This window comes from Scophthalmus maximus, chromosome 8 (genome assembly GCF_022379125.1).
Source record: "Scophthalmus maximus strain ysfricsl-2021 chromosome 8, ASM2237912v1, whole genome shotgun sequence".
Taxonomy (NCBI): Eukaryota; Metazoa; Chordata; class Actinopteri; order Pleuronectiformes; family Scophthalmidae; genus Scophthalmus; species Scophthalmus maximus.
In genome coordinates, this window is record NC_061522.1 from 3,930,182 (window position 1) to 3,944,671 (window position 14,490).

Consider the following 14,490-nt stretch of genomic DNA (forward strand, 5'->3'; position numbering starts at 1 on the left):
CCCCCCCGGGGCGTAGAGTGTGATCATATCACTGTAGGGCTCCTCGGCACCGACAGCACGAGGGCCCCTGGGCTCCTCCGTGCTTCACGCGTGAGCTGACCACCAGGGGTCACTACAGCAACCGCGTGCATTTTAATTGCCACGATCAAAGTTGCACTGATCAATCATATTTTCCATTTCATTGCATCCATCCGTTGTCTACACACCGCTTCTAACTTTGAAGGTGGGCCGCCAGGTTCGGAACCCAGAACCTTCGTGCCGCGCGGCGACAGCCACCGTCACCATGGATGAAATGATAACCAACCACTCGTAGTAGTGTCGGACTCTCACTGCGACTCGACAGACTTCTTCTTCTTCTTCTTCTTCTAGCATTGTCTTGTTTGCTCCCACCTCTCTCTCTCTCTCTCACTTGCTCTTCATTAAAACAACGAACCGTATGTTAAAGATCCAGAGCGGCTGCTTTCGGCCCCTTCACGACCCCCCGAGCCTCTCGTGTACAAAACATCTGGCGGAGCGATGGAGTGTCGCTTCATTCTAAGAATAAAACTGACATTTTTTGAAGCGTTTCCTCACAAATAGGCCTCAACTTGAAAACAGGCGACACCAGAAAAGGCCCCGGACTGAAACGCCATCTGACAACAAGGGCTTTTTTCTTGTCGTGTCCAAACCGTGACACTAAATCACCCAGTTTTTCATCTTTTGCTTCCCCCCCCCCCCCGCAAAAACCCCAGTTTGATCTTTTTCTCAAAAATGTTCCTCTATTTCAAGCATGGGAACGCAAATTCAACACGTGCCAACTGCCCTTTTCAAAGTCTGCGCTCCGTCCCTCTCTCCACATGCCGACCGCTCAAACCCCCCACGCCAACCCCACGCACACAAATACTTAATCCTCCCAAATCCAGACAGGAAATGCCCTCGTCAGTGGAGCAGAATGCTTTTGACAGACCCCCGCTGTTTTCTCTCTCTTCTCCCCCCCCCCCCCCCCCCCCCCCCTCCTCTTACTGGATGATATATGTGCCCCTCCACAAACTGCCATCTGGAAACAGTTAGCCTGTGAACGTTTGCACGGAGCCAATAAAAACACGTCTATCGCCAGAGTCTATCAGTAGTGGAGGGACAATTCTGGGCCTGCTATCAGGCCGGGGGGGGGGGGGGGGGGGGGGCGGGGTGGACCAAGCCTGGTGCTTTCACTTTCTGTGGACTGTGTGTGTGTGTGTGCGCCTCCATGTATGTGTGCGTGTGTGTGTGTGTGTGTGCGTGTGTGTGTGTGTGTGTCTGTGCCTCCATGTATGTGTGTGTGTGTGTGTGTGTGTGTGTGTGTGTGTGCCTCCATGTATGTGTGCGTGTGTGTGTGTGTGTGTGTGTGTGTGCGTGTCTGGCACAATCAAATACTTGTTTGGTTCCATGACTCATGAGATCCAGTCAAGTCTCAGCGTCAGAGAGCTCCTTTCACAGTTTACTTCTTGCTTTCTTGCTTTGATTCTATCGCGCGGCGGGAGGAGGAGGAGGAGGCGCAGACTAGAAATTGGAGTTTTTTTCTGTTTGTGAAGAGACAAAACTATTGTAGCTGCTCAGTCCTCAGATGCTCCTGATGACAGACATCCTGCAGTTTCCTCTATAACAACATAACCACCACTGGGGTTTCTGAAAGGGCGGAGACCAAGAGGACGACGGTCGATAATGAAAACAGACGGAAAGAGACGGCAGATGGACGGAAAGCCGAATAATGTTGTTGTTTTAAAGATCTGATAGAGAGGAAAGTAGAAGAGGAAGATGAGGTGATAAGAAAAAGGACATCAGGAAGACGACATAAAAGGGGGGGGGGGGGGACTTTTCTTATTATGTAACCCGACTCACACCAGGACTTCAACCCTGTTTTAATTCCTAGACTTAAACATTAACGACTATTGAGCCGTTTCTCTCTCTACTAAAGGTTGTGATTTATTTTAAATAGAAGACTTGAACCGAGGCCAACCTCATGTTGGAAACTCAACACTTTGTGAACTTTGTTCAGACACACATTTTTCTATTTCGGGTTCAAAATGTTGCCAGTTGAAACTGACAAACGTGCAAAAACGTGCGGGAAACTTAGAAATGATCACAGCAACAATCAAATCATTGGGTTACTGCGCCCCCTAGTGGCCCATGTACCGCAGCACTCCAGGTGTCACAATAGAAATCTCAGGCAAGATCAAAATAAACATTTATTCAGATACAATCTGTCAATCACCTCCGGGCTCAAAACATAAGTTTATACATTTGAAGTTAGAAGAAGAAAAAATAATTTAAGCGCGACAAAACAGTGGAATCGAGACGAATTTATTTCTATCATCATTTAAATGGAAAAAAATTCTTTGAAATTAAAATGAAAACACTTCATGAGGTTCATGATGAAATACTGAAAACTGTCAGTGTCACCGTTTCAGATACAGTAACGCAAATGACAGTAAAATATTCTCTATATTTGGTGTCTACACATGCTTAAAAAAAGTAGTTTACTTTACACATGCGCTGATGATTCCTTGAATAAATTAGTATCTAAGTCGCACAAGATGCAAAAAATCCATTTCCACAGCATAATGGTCAGATTTAGTGAAGAATGAACGCGACCATGCTCGAAAAACAGCCACTACACCAGCAAACAAAAAAAGAAAAGGATCTGCAGTCTGCAATCAGAGGCATCAAAGTCCGTCTGCAGAACACTTACAGCTGCTTTAACGTAACTCTACATTCAAAGGGGCAGAAAGCCATTTTGGAGGAAGATTGTTTGCTGTTGATTTTTTTGCACTGCGCTGGACGGGTGCTCGAACCCGCAGCCTCGAGTTACGGGAGATGGACCGCGAGGCCAAAACCCCCGAGTCGCAGCGTCTGTCGCTCACACGTCTCTTAAAGGGCCGGTAGGCGATTTCGGAGAAAGCGTGTTTCCTCTTTCTGTTGCTTTTGTGATTTTACTGCTCTGGCCGGGCCGCGAACCCACGACCTCGGGGTACGGGAGTCGGACGCACTTGACCACGAGGCCAAAACCACGGCGCCGCTGCTCGCTCGCACGCCTCTTAAGGTGTCAACGAGCGATGTTCACAAACCGCACTCGCGTTGTTGTGAGGAGCGGTCCGCGCCGATTTTTTGTTTTTCTATTTACAGAGCTGGGGCTGAGTCGTAAACCCAACGCACACACACACACACACAGAACCGACAGCTAGCGGACGGCGAGGAAAAGATTGCTGAATTTTACAAAAAGCGTGTTGGAATAAAATCGCTCGCTGCCCCTTTAAAGTCATCTCCAGGCATATATAGAAGCACTGTTGTGTTTTTTCTGCACTGAGCAAAGGAATCGGAAAGGAAACACACCAACAACCCAGGCACGCTCTAAAAAACACACCAACAGGAATCATAAGGCACCGGCGTCTTCTCTTCAGAAATGCTGCAGAACCAGTTAGTGCAAAAAAAGTGGCTGTAACCAGCGTTAAAGCACATAAAATGATTTACTACATCATGGACCATTAGTCACATTATCAGGACGGTAATGTCCTTTTCACGTCTTTTCATTTATTGCACATCACCTTTCTGCTGGTGAGATTTTGTATTTTTTTTTAATGCAGAATTGATTAAACTGTGTTTAAATTAAAAATAAAGTAAAAAGGCAAAGCACAGGGTTTTTTTGTTGTTGTTTAAATTAGGACACTTCAGCTTGTATTACTAAATGTCCAGACAGATATTTAAAGCAGTGTCTTAACTACTGTAGCTCAGCGAGTCCAGTGATGCTTTTGAACATTCGTAGATTGCAATACATCTTATATAGACGATGTTGCACTATTTAAAAAAAACAACAACTTGTCAGTTGTTTTTTGTTTTGGCTCAAGCACAACAGACCGGAATTTAAAGCTACAGGGTGTAATATTTAGAATTCACAGAAATTCAATATATCGTCCATAACTTTGTGTTCATATATGTATAATCAGCTGCAACAAAAGAGCAATGTTTTTTCGTCAACTGTGAATGAGTTAAATATAGTAACATGAGGTGGACCCGACCTCCGTGTGAGTCTCCATGTTTGCTACGTCGTGTTGAATACGGTCGTTGCAAAAAGCGGTCCAGCATTACGCCGCATCGCGTTGAATTTCAGCGCTGCTGGAAACAGGAAATGGAATCAGCGGTGCGCCACCATAAAGTGTCCCCTGTCGGTTCTCAGTTGGTTGCGGGTTTGCAACTTTACCACCAGATGCCGCCAGAAAATTACAAAAATTACACACTGTAGCTTTAAGTTTTCAAAAAACAACAACTCAGATGTGAACTATCTTTAGAGAGAAACTTCTTTGTTTGTCTTCTCAGCTCGCAGCGAGCAAAACGACACGCTGCTTCTCAAAGTTCAAAAACCGCACTTGAATCTCATCTCGAGTTACTGTTCACCATCCAAAAACATCCCCGTCACTGACACTTACAGGCTGCGCTGCCGTGTCCGTCTGTGACACGAGGCACACCGGGGTCAGTCCAACGCCATCACATCCAGCTGATGGTGAAATTCTGACTGAGGTTGAGACCGAGATCTGCGACTGTCAACACCTGTGGAGAGACAGAGAGAGCGGATGGAAAACAAAGGTCATGACGGTGAGAAGTGGCTCTTCGGTCAGGTAAACAGGTGGACAACGCAAAAATGTTTCAGGTTTTGGTTTCACGGTCAGTGACTTCTTAATGTTTAATCAGATGCAAAAGCTTTCCGCTCGTCTCTGTTGTGGGAAGCGCTCGATCTGCCGCCAGGTTCTTTCAACACTCTTCATTTCACTTAAGGCAACAACCATTTGTTTCCCACATTTTGGTGCCCTCGTCTCACCCGGTTGGCTCTGTAGGTGAACGTCGCATCCTGGGAGTTCACCAACACTCGGCTCGGCTTCTCCTTCACGCCGTAGAAGGAGGCCAACTCCACCGTGATGTACGTGGCCTCTACGTCACTGCGGAGAACCTGGGACGTCATCGCGTTCTGTTAAAAAACAAGACGGCGGGAGTCTCATTATGAAGCAAAGAACATTATTTAAATGGACATCAGCTCAACTTGAAACATCCAGTTTGAGCATTTCCAGGTTTTATCACTCCCGGAGGCCAAACAGACGTGATTCGTGTTTTTTGTGGGCGAGCACCTGAGCGACGCTGAAGACGACGTAGGCGTACTTGTCCGTCTCGTACGTGTCGACGCTCTCGCCGTCGTCCCAGAACAAATCGCCGCCGGCCGAGCCGTCGTCGGTGAGGGCCGAGACCAGGTGGAGAGGCTGACCGCTGCTCACCCACAGGGTCAGGTTGGGCGCCTGCACACACACAAAGAGAGAGAGACAAAACAAACATTCAAAACGTTCCCAGGTCGCAGTCGCAGAATCCTAGCATAAGCTGTGACAAATATTCTTAAATCATTTGGAAAGATCAGACGTGTTTTTCACCTAAAATACAAATTTTCCACTCACATCTATTCGTTATTAACCATGCGGAAACATTAAGTTTTATCTCCGTTATTTTAAGATATGAACTTTTGAGATTTTTGTCTAAAACAGAGGTAATTTAAAAAAATATATATATTATTTGACAACATTTTACTGCACATTTTCCTGCTTTAAAACTGGTGCATACACTTTTCTCTCTTGACAAGTTTGTGATACAAATTCAGAAAATAAGAATTCGATAATGTCACAGTAACGCCCCCCCCAAAAAATCATATTTACCTGCGTTGTTAAAACGGATCCTTCACGCAAATGCAGGTTGATCTTATCGAGAGGTGCGTGGAGTTGAACCTCTTCGCCCTTACTGCGCAGAGCATCACCCTGAGAAGAGCGGCGACACACACGTGTGTGTGTATTAGTTCCAGACTCATGTCATATATAATATAAGTCCGTGCCGAATGTCCGAGTACGGTTCTCACCGTGTAGTAGTCATACCACAGTCCCTCTGGGAAGTAACCATGCACGTAATCAACTCCAGGGTCCAACACCGGTGTCACCAGCAAACTCTTCCCCCACAGGAACTGTTTGTCAATCCCGTAGGTTCTGACATCTTTCGGAAACCTGTTGAGCGCGTACAGGAAACATGTGGAACGACAAAAGACCCATCGAGTCCAGTCCAAAATGCGTGTTGAAATGTTTAAGAAAAGCGTTGTTGTTTCTTTTACTTACTCGAACATCAGCGGGCGTGCGACAGTGTGCCCGTGCGCATGTGCATGGTGAAAGAGCGTGTAGAGGACGGGGAAGAGGGAGTAACGCAGCAGCAGCGCCTCCTTCATGGCTGTACGAGCCAGAGAGCTGAAGGCTGTGGGATCCTGAGGCTGTGAAAAAAAAACAGAAAAAGGAAGAGAGTTTCAAAATCAGACACTACAAGGAAACGTCACATTTCTAAAAAGGAGAAATCGACGCGTTTCGATTGGTATCTGAGGCTGGAGCGGCGATGCTGAGCCGTCACCTTCATGTCGATGGCGTTGTGGTTGCGCGTGAAGGGATAAAACGCGCCGAGCTGCGTCCAGCGAACGCACAGCTCCTCCTGCGGCTCCTCGCTGAAGCCGCAGACGTCTGCTCCCACCAGCGGGATGCCCAGAAGGTTAAAGGTCAATATGCCTGGAAGGAGAGAGGTGGGACATGTGAGCGACGAAAAGAAGAAGAGGACCGCAACAGGCTGACAGACTCCTAGCTCAGGTTGTTCTGGCTAACATGGATATGTGACATGGAGAAAACTCAAGCATTAATCTGGTGTCATCATTCTGTCAGGAGACAGCGCTACAGCATTTGATTTCCACGGATTCTGAGGGAACTGCCGGAAACAGATATTAGGATGTTAAAAAAATTCAAATACCAATATATCTATAAAATAAAACAACATTGGCAATGATTCCTTTAAATGTTGTCATCAAACCCTTATGCCAAATTTAATGTGATGGGGGCTTGATATTTTACAGTTTACCCACAAACTTTATTATAAATAAGTGTAAATAAAAAAGAATACAGAAACATAACCAAATATGTACAACTTGAAATAATAAAAGAAAACAATTTTTGGGGGGAAAATCTAAATATTTTCATTCTGTAAGATTAATTTTTTTACATCACACAAAAAACACTGATATCTGATATGTGTCAGCGAAAGACTCGTATCGGCCGATATTATTGAAAAGCGATAAATCAGTCGCACTTAAAAAATACTTCCTCTCTATTCAGTGACTCCTCTTACTGTTAATATAAAGAACTAGAAATGGGGCTTTAGAAAAAAAAACAACAACATACATTTAAAAATATTCTTTCGTTGATATAGGTTACATCTATTTTAAACATCTGGATAAACATCAGAGGAGCAAAACGTAGAATTTTCCTCAGTTACAGGAGCAAACCTCCAGATTCCAGATGTCCACAACAAGCTGACAAACTGTGACCTTGAAACAAACTGTACTGAGGATTATTGACTCCTGCATGCGCAGTGACACGTGCCTGTGTCTGTGATCTAACCTGCTATAGAGCTGTAAAGGTCTTTCCACTGGCTCCTGTTATCTCCCAGCCAGTGACCAGAGTACATCCCCTGACTGGGGAAGGTGGACCGGGAGATCACGAACGGTCTCTTGGCCACGATCCGCTTCAGAGCGCTGGACAGGAGGACGGAGAGGAAGAACGGGACGAGATTGTTTATATACTAAAGGAGTGTTTCCTTGTTTTGGCATTTTATCTATTGTGTGTGTGTGTGTGTGTGTGTGTGTGTGTTTCAATGGTCCTGACCTGGCAGACGCTTTAGCCTCCATGAGTCCATACAGACTGTGCATATTATAGTGTATCGACTGCTTTTGCCGAGCGGTGGCACACAGCGTATTGGCTCTCAGCAAACCTCCCAGTATACCTGGAAGGATAAAAAGACACAATCATACATTCTGACAACTCTGTGTGTGTGTGTGTGTGTGTGTGTGTGTGTGTGTGTGTGTGTGTGTGTGTGTGTTTATGTTTAAAAATGTAATCTGATCCGATTATAGTTAATTCTTTTTTGTAATCTTTTTAACGTAATCCAGATAGCATTCGTAATCCCTTACTTCCCAACCCTGGCTACATTTGTTGCATGACTTGTGTCTGAGGTGTGCATCTCTCACCTGGCGTATAAGGGGGATTTTCGAGGCTGTTTGACGGACAGCCGTTCGTGGATCCATCCAGGAAATTGGACGGCTCGTTCATGTCCTGAAAGAGGATGACGATTATCATGAATTGCAGAGAAAAGTCATGGGTTAGTACTTTATTTTTCTCCGTGACGTCTTTTTATTTCCATACTTACAATCCACAATCCATCGAATGGCACATTCTCGTGGAACCGCCGGAGGTTTTCGTACCACCACTCGTGCGTAACATTGTCAGAGAAATCCGGGTACGCTGTCAGACCGGGCCACACCTGGAGGAAAAGAATGTTGACGTCTAATTCAAACTAAATGTTTCTTTTTTTCTTTTTTTAATTTTTTTAATTTAATTTAATTTAATTTAATTTAATTTCATTTCATTTCATTTCATTTCATTTCATTTCATTTTGTTTTTTTGTTTTGTTTTGTTTTGTTTTATTTTATTTTATTTTAACATTTTCTTTCCTGATATCTAAACATCAGGAATACAGTCTGAGAGATGGCTTAAATATGTCTCCTTTTAAACAGTCTGGCGATCTTCTTGTTTTGTTCTGTTCGATATAATACTTATAATTCTTGCAACATAAAGAGCCAATGTAGCATTATGAGCCACGTCTCACCTTCCCAATCAGTGTTTTTCCTTCAGCGTCCTTAATAAAAACGTCTCTCTTCAGTCCTTCGTCGAACGGCCAGTAGGAGCCCTCGGGCTGAACGCTGCTGATACCCGGGTCCTGCAGGTTGACAAACGCCAGTTTCACAAACACACAATCAAACAAAACACACACACACAGGACACATCAGGTTAAAAATAAATAAAGTAATAAATAAAAACACATACCAGGATCATGACATAGCGCTGGTCATGAGCGTGCAGATCCTTGACCAGGTCAGGCAGCGTCGCAAACTTTGCCGGGTCGAGCGTAAAGTCCAGGAACTGGTCCATGTAGTCGATGTCATTCCACTGGACGTCCTACAAACAAGACGGCAAACAGATAATTCATCTGAAACAGGAACACAACAAAGCTATTTACTAAATACAGACCCACTGCCGAGTCCACTTTACCTGCGGTATCCCGTAATTCCTCATTTTCTTGACGACCTCCCAGGTGGAATCGCTTGTGCTGTAACCCCAGCGACAGAGGTGGTATCCCAGAGCCCAGTAGACGGGCATCGCCGGGAATCCTACGGCCGGACGGAGGGATGAAGAGGGAAGCCGGGAGAAAGATTATCAGAAGAGAGATGACAGGAGATTATTTTTGAACTGAGGTGTAAACGGACTGTTTCACTACCACAGATTGATAATCAAAATTGAAGACACTCACATCTAACTAAAACATAAGTTCACCAATCTTCTGTACAAAGCATTAAATCTGTTTATATTTTCTATTGAGCCATTTACAAAAGGCATTAACGCCAAGTGTGGCGTTGAACAATCTCTATTTTGAAACAGAGGAGGAGCAAAATAACTACTTAAAGGAGAATGCTGCTGATATTAATCTACATTTTTTTGTCAAGAAATCCAATAAAAAGACTAAAACCCACAAAAAAGCAGCTTTCCAACAGACTAGATTTGAGAGGTTTTCAGTTTTTGCACTTGGCTGAGTAGAAAAGGGTTTGTTCTATTGACAAAAGCAAAATGCAACAAACTGCAATGTAAAAAATATTGCGTGAACAAGAAGTACATGAGTCGTGTGAATCAAATGTCCTCCGGAGCTTCTGCTCCACTAAGGCGACGAAAATTAGCCGCAAATTGAAACAAGACAATGATGGGACGGACCTTGCTCAAAATCAATACAAGAGACAAACATAAATGTCGAATTTTTCCAACCACATTTTGACTGGCGCTCATTGTAATTATGTCATGCTCTTGTTTATTTGCCTACAAGCAGTGGATGGAGTGAACGCTGGTCCGTCCCTCAGAACCTTTTTGACTTTCGAGCCGTGTCTGTGGCACTGAATCCCACTTGTTCCTCCTATTTACAATAATATTCAGTACAGGTGCAAAAGAAAAAAAATGAATATCTTTTTTAATTTATTTACTTTTTTAATATATTAATATATATATATATATAACGCGTCCACGTGCCCAAATTCCACCGAACTCCCGTTCGCCCACTGACCTATGACTTCCACGTACTGTTCAATGACTGAACCGGGATCAGGGCCGAGGAAAACGTAAAAGTCAAGGATTCCGCCGATGGTGCGCCAGGTGAGAGCCGGGGCCGGCTGGAGCACCACGTCTGACCAAAGAGAAAAAAAGAACTGTGATGATTAAAATCACACTGAACATGATAAGACCAGAGCCATGTAGATACAAGTGTATGAAGGCGAAAGAGATGTAGAAAGTACATATATACACATACAATGAGCAACGAAGAATAAAATATAAACTTTAATAATGTATATATGTGTTGTTGTTTGATTTGTTCGGGAACATCTCTAAATTGTGCAGGATTATCTGTAAACAGAGGAAATTAAATTTCATGTTATTTCTATACCTTTATACAACACTGGAAAATGAATATTCACTGTTGTGGACATATTAACATGTAACCGAACTGAACAAGTTAATCCCAGCCGAGTCCGTTTGGGACTTCTGCTTTTACAGTAACTGCTCAACTTTTCTCCAACTGCTGTCACGTGCACGCTTGTGAAATCTCCCAACTATGAGCATCAGCTCTTTTTTTTTCTCGCTAACACACCGACGTGTGTTATTGCACGTGGTGAGACTTCGACTAGCGACCGGCAGACTGACCCATGGCGTTGCTGTTGAGCAGGAAGAAGCCGTGTGCGCTCCCTCCGTCCTCCATCGCCAGGTAAAACGGATGCGCTCCGTACAGGTTGGTCTGTTCCTACATTTGTGGAGAGGAACGCATCAACATCACTGTAGTGGAACATTTGTTCAAAAATCGTGAACACATTTACACCACAGACGGTTATGTCCAATGTCCAAACTGATGCTTTTCGTTGCTTTAGGCATGTAAATCCATCTTTTTGCATGGTTTTCCTGAAATGTGGTTCAAATCTGTGATGAATTTTTATGGAAACCTGGTTTTCGTTATCATTATGTGTGATTTTTCTACAGTTTGCAGTTTTCAGACATAAACTTGTCTGAAAGTGTCCAGAAAAAAATTGTGGCTGGACATTTTCCAACATTTCCTGAAATTTTACCAGGGCGCTGGCTGCAAGAGTTCCGGAAAATGTCCAAGACAATATTTGCGTTCTCACAAACGGCTCCTCCAGCAAAAGATTTCAGGAACACGTCCTGACTTCAGTGAATGTGTGGAAGCATCTTTTGACATGTTTTCGCGGTGGAATCAGTTTAAAGTTAAATATCTGTGCCTGTGGCTGACTTAGGAGTTTCCATACTGTACCATAGGAGGCACGTCTCTGGCCCACATGGTGAGCGTGTTCCACTGGACGTCGTGGAGAAAGGTGGAGCGGTGTTCCCCCAGGCCGTAGACGAACCGACTGGGCAGGGAGGTGGAGAACTGGAGGAACTGATCGGCGTAGAAGAGGGGAGCCACGGTGGTGTTCAGGCTGACGGGGGGGGGGGGACCGAAGAGGAACGCAGTGTTAATACTAACAGAAGTTATATTTTCCACAGCTGACTGTCTGACTGTAGCCGGACTCCGAGTCAAGACTCACAGCACGGCTCCCGTCGAGCGTCTCTTCACGACGAGGCCAAACGGCTCCTTCGAAAGCTCGACCACGTAGTCCGGACTCTCCGCCTTCTTGGTGGCGGTGGGGACGGAGATGGGGACTTCGTACCGTGCGTCAGAAGGATCTGTAATCTACATTGAGGAATATTAGACAGATGAGACAGTTTGTGTTTGAGCCGCAGGCCGGAGACAACAGCAGAATGCGAAAAAAGAAATAAAACCATCTGTAGGGCTGCAACTAACGATTATTTATTTTTTGTAATCGATTAATCTGTCGATCATTTTTCTCGATTAATCGATTAATTGTTTGGTCCATAAAATGTCATAAATGGTTGAAAATGACGATCGTGTTTCACAGACTCCAAAGATGTTGTTTTGTTTTGTCCAAGATATTCAGTTCACTGCCACAGAGGAGCAACGAAAACAGAAAATATTCAAATTTAAGAAGCGGAAATCAGAGAATTTGAGAAGAGAGAACTTTTCTCCCCCCCAAAAAACTACTCACATGACCCTGACATGAAAAGCTGAGATTCACAATCCGAGTGCCATATGATTTCGTCATCCACTCACCCTGACCCGGAGCCGCGTGTCTGTCTCATATCGTATCTCCACAGCGAGAGTGAGGATGTCTGCAGGGTAATAGGTCTTCGTCTCCCTCACGAGCCAACCCTCCTGTCCCAGGGACGTGTCGTTTATGGACACGAGCGAGTAGGAAGGGAAATCCAGAGGATAGAAACACCAGGGGACGCCGTTTCCCCCTGAGGGAGGGGTGGCAGAGGAGGAGGGAGATGAAGCAGGGATGAAGCAACAGTTCCTCGCCTCACACAACGCTCTGGTCACAACCACGCCTCTTTCGGGGTAGCAGTCAAACCTCCCGGCCTCCGGGATGAGACCGCAGGCCTCGCGGTCAGAGGCGGCGGCCACGGTGTCGTTGGCTCCCGTTTGGGCCACTTGCGCCGGGGCCGGTGGCGGAGCTCTGTGGGGCTGCTGGTTGGACGAGCCGTGCAGCCAGAACATGGTGCCCAGCAGCCAGCCGCCACAGAGGAGCAGCAGCAGGCAGCCGATCACCAGGAGGCCCGTGGTGACGGAGCACGACCGCAACCGCGGAAGTAAAGAGGCCTCCTCCGGCTCCTGCACCTGGGAAATAAATACAAAAGAACAAAGAAGTCACTATTCACTACGGCTATTCTCGTACCATGCCAAATATTTGGGCATCCCACATGGAATTACAAGACAAGGCTATATATATATATAAAAAAAATATATATATATAACATACATCTTCCAGTACAATATACGCAAAAGCAAAATGTTCTTCTCAACACACTTTCACATTACACACACACACTGAGTGACTACTTGATTAGGCACTTAATCAAAATCTTAATGGAATCCAATACAACAGCTCGGCCATAAATGTTCTGCCTTTACATGGATAATAATGCCCAGTTATTATTGACACTGTTGTTGACCTAATAAAGTGGCAACTGAATGTATATTTATGTGTAAACGTTCAAATAAATTGAAAAACAAGCTGCCAAAGAAGGAAACGAAACCGGAAGTGCAACACTAATAAAAGGATCTTATTTCTCATCTTCCAGGTTTTTGTGATTTAAAAATAATAATAATTTAAATGTTATATGTGTAAACAGCCAAATGAGTATTTGAACATCATCAAATTTTCAAAATCAATGTCTTGTTCAAAGAAATAATTGTGATATTCTCAGTAAAACTGACAATACAAAACAAAATTAACCTTTTTTTCTTATTATAAATGAGATAAAACTAATACTGTCCAAAAAATTAAATCATGAGACTTAACACATCACTCTTGAGTTTCTTGAGCGGTGACTTGCAAAAAATTAAACGGACTGCAGGAGATTCAAGGGCACGATACTCACGGGAACTTCCTCGTGTGCAGGACGAGGCTCCTCCGACAACACCGCACTGGAAAACTGGACGTCTTCAGGGTTCAGCCGCTTGTACGACACCATCCTGACGACTGTGTGCGTTTGTCAAAGTGAGACACAGGACACACGGACGAAGAGAAAGGAAATGGTCAACGGTCAGCACAGGGACAAATGTCATTTCCTGCTGTTGGGAGTTCGCTGGGAGAAGTGCGGCGTGAGAAAAGGTGAAGTTTCTGCACATGTTGTCCAACGAGCGTGTTACTGTACACGTAGCTCACTTCAGCTACAGTCGGAAAAAAAAACACGTGAATGTCAAAGTTCACCAGCGAGAAAACAGCTGACCGCGGACTCGAGAGAAACACGATCTAACCGGTCCAGATCCACTAGTAACGTGTATTAGCATTAGCTTCCCTTTAGCATAACTGTTCATGTGAGCTAACAGCGACACGGAGCGATTCCATTAGCCACACGTACCCGGATCTTTGCTGTACACATACGCACACGAACGGAGCATCCAGCAAAACGTGTCCTTTAAAAAAATAAGAGCTACGTTATGGTGAAGTAATCCGTCACGTTGGTAACCTCGACCGTCCGCACGCCGCGGGTCTGTTTATGTCCATGTCGCATTCACGGCGCCTCGTCATTTCTACAACTTCCGTTTGAGGGGTTGCCCAGTAACCGGCCGGATGTTCGCCGGATTCACTTTCTGTAAACTAAACTCAAGACGTCTTGTTTTGTGTTTATGTCGGCGACCTTATGCTAAATACATTTTATTATTTGTGTTCTTTTTTCTATTGTCAGATAT

The 14,490-nt window shown here is 44.7% G+C and overlaps 1 protein-coding gene across 2 annotated transcripts; it reads right to left on the reverse strand.

Annotated features, from left to right (window-relative positions):
* Positions 1-2,191: 2,191 nt before the first annotated feature.
* Positions 2,192-14,328, reverse strand: gaa2 (alpha glucosidase 2). 2 transcript variants are annotated; one of them, XM_035636465.2, is made up of 22 exons: positions 14,160-14,328; positions 13,677-13,777; positions 12,346-12,912; positions 11,762-11,907; positions 11,488-11,653; positions 10,869-10,965; positions 10,234-10,353; positions 9,177-9,295; positions 8,952-9,083; positions 8,734-8,844; positions 8,275-8,388; positions 8,096-8,180; positions 7,734-7,851; positions 7,470-7,603; positions 6,436-6,587; positions 6,153-6,301; positions 5,903-6,044; positions 5,706-5,804; positions 5,133-5,297; positions 4,829-4,975; positions 4,476-4,560; positions 2,192-2,439 (listed from the first exon to the last, which is right to left on the reverse strand). In XM_035636465.2, the coding sequence occupies exons 1-21, from the start codon at positions 14,197-14,199 to the stop codon at positions 4,498-4,500; spliced, it is 2,967 nt and encodes a 988-aa protein (XP_035492358.2). In that variant the 5' UTR covers positions 14,200-14,328; the 3' UTR covers positions 2,192-2,439; positions 4,476-4,497. The 2 variants fall into 2 exon arrangements, with proteins under 2 accessions (XP_035492358.2, XP_035492359.2); XM_035636466.2 differs by lacking the exon at positions 2,192-2,439 and having other exon boundaries at positions 3,950-4,560; positions 12,346-12,906.
* Positions 14,329-14,490: the final 162 nt, after the last annotated feature.

Coding starts and splice junctions, on each gene's coding strand:
- gaa2 (XM_035636465.2), bottom strand. CDS start 14,199: ATGCTCCGTTCGTGTGCGTATGTGTACAGCAAAGATCCGG. Junction 11,654..11,761: donor CGCTCGACGGGAGCCGTGCT/GTGAGTCTTGAC, acceptor CCCCCCCGTCAG/CCTGAACACCACCGTGGCTC. Junction 8,389..8,733: donor GAAAAACACTGATTGGGAAG/GTGAGACGTGGC, acceptor CTTTTCCTCCAG/GTGTGGCCCGGTCTGACAGC.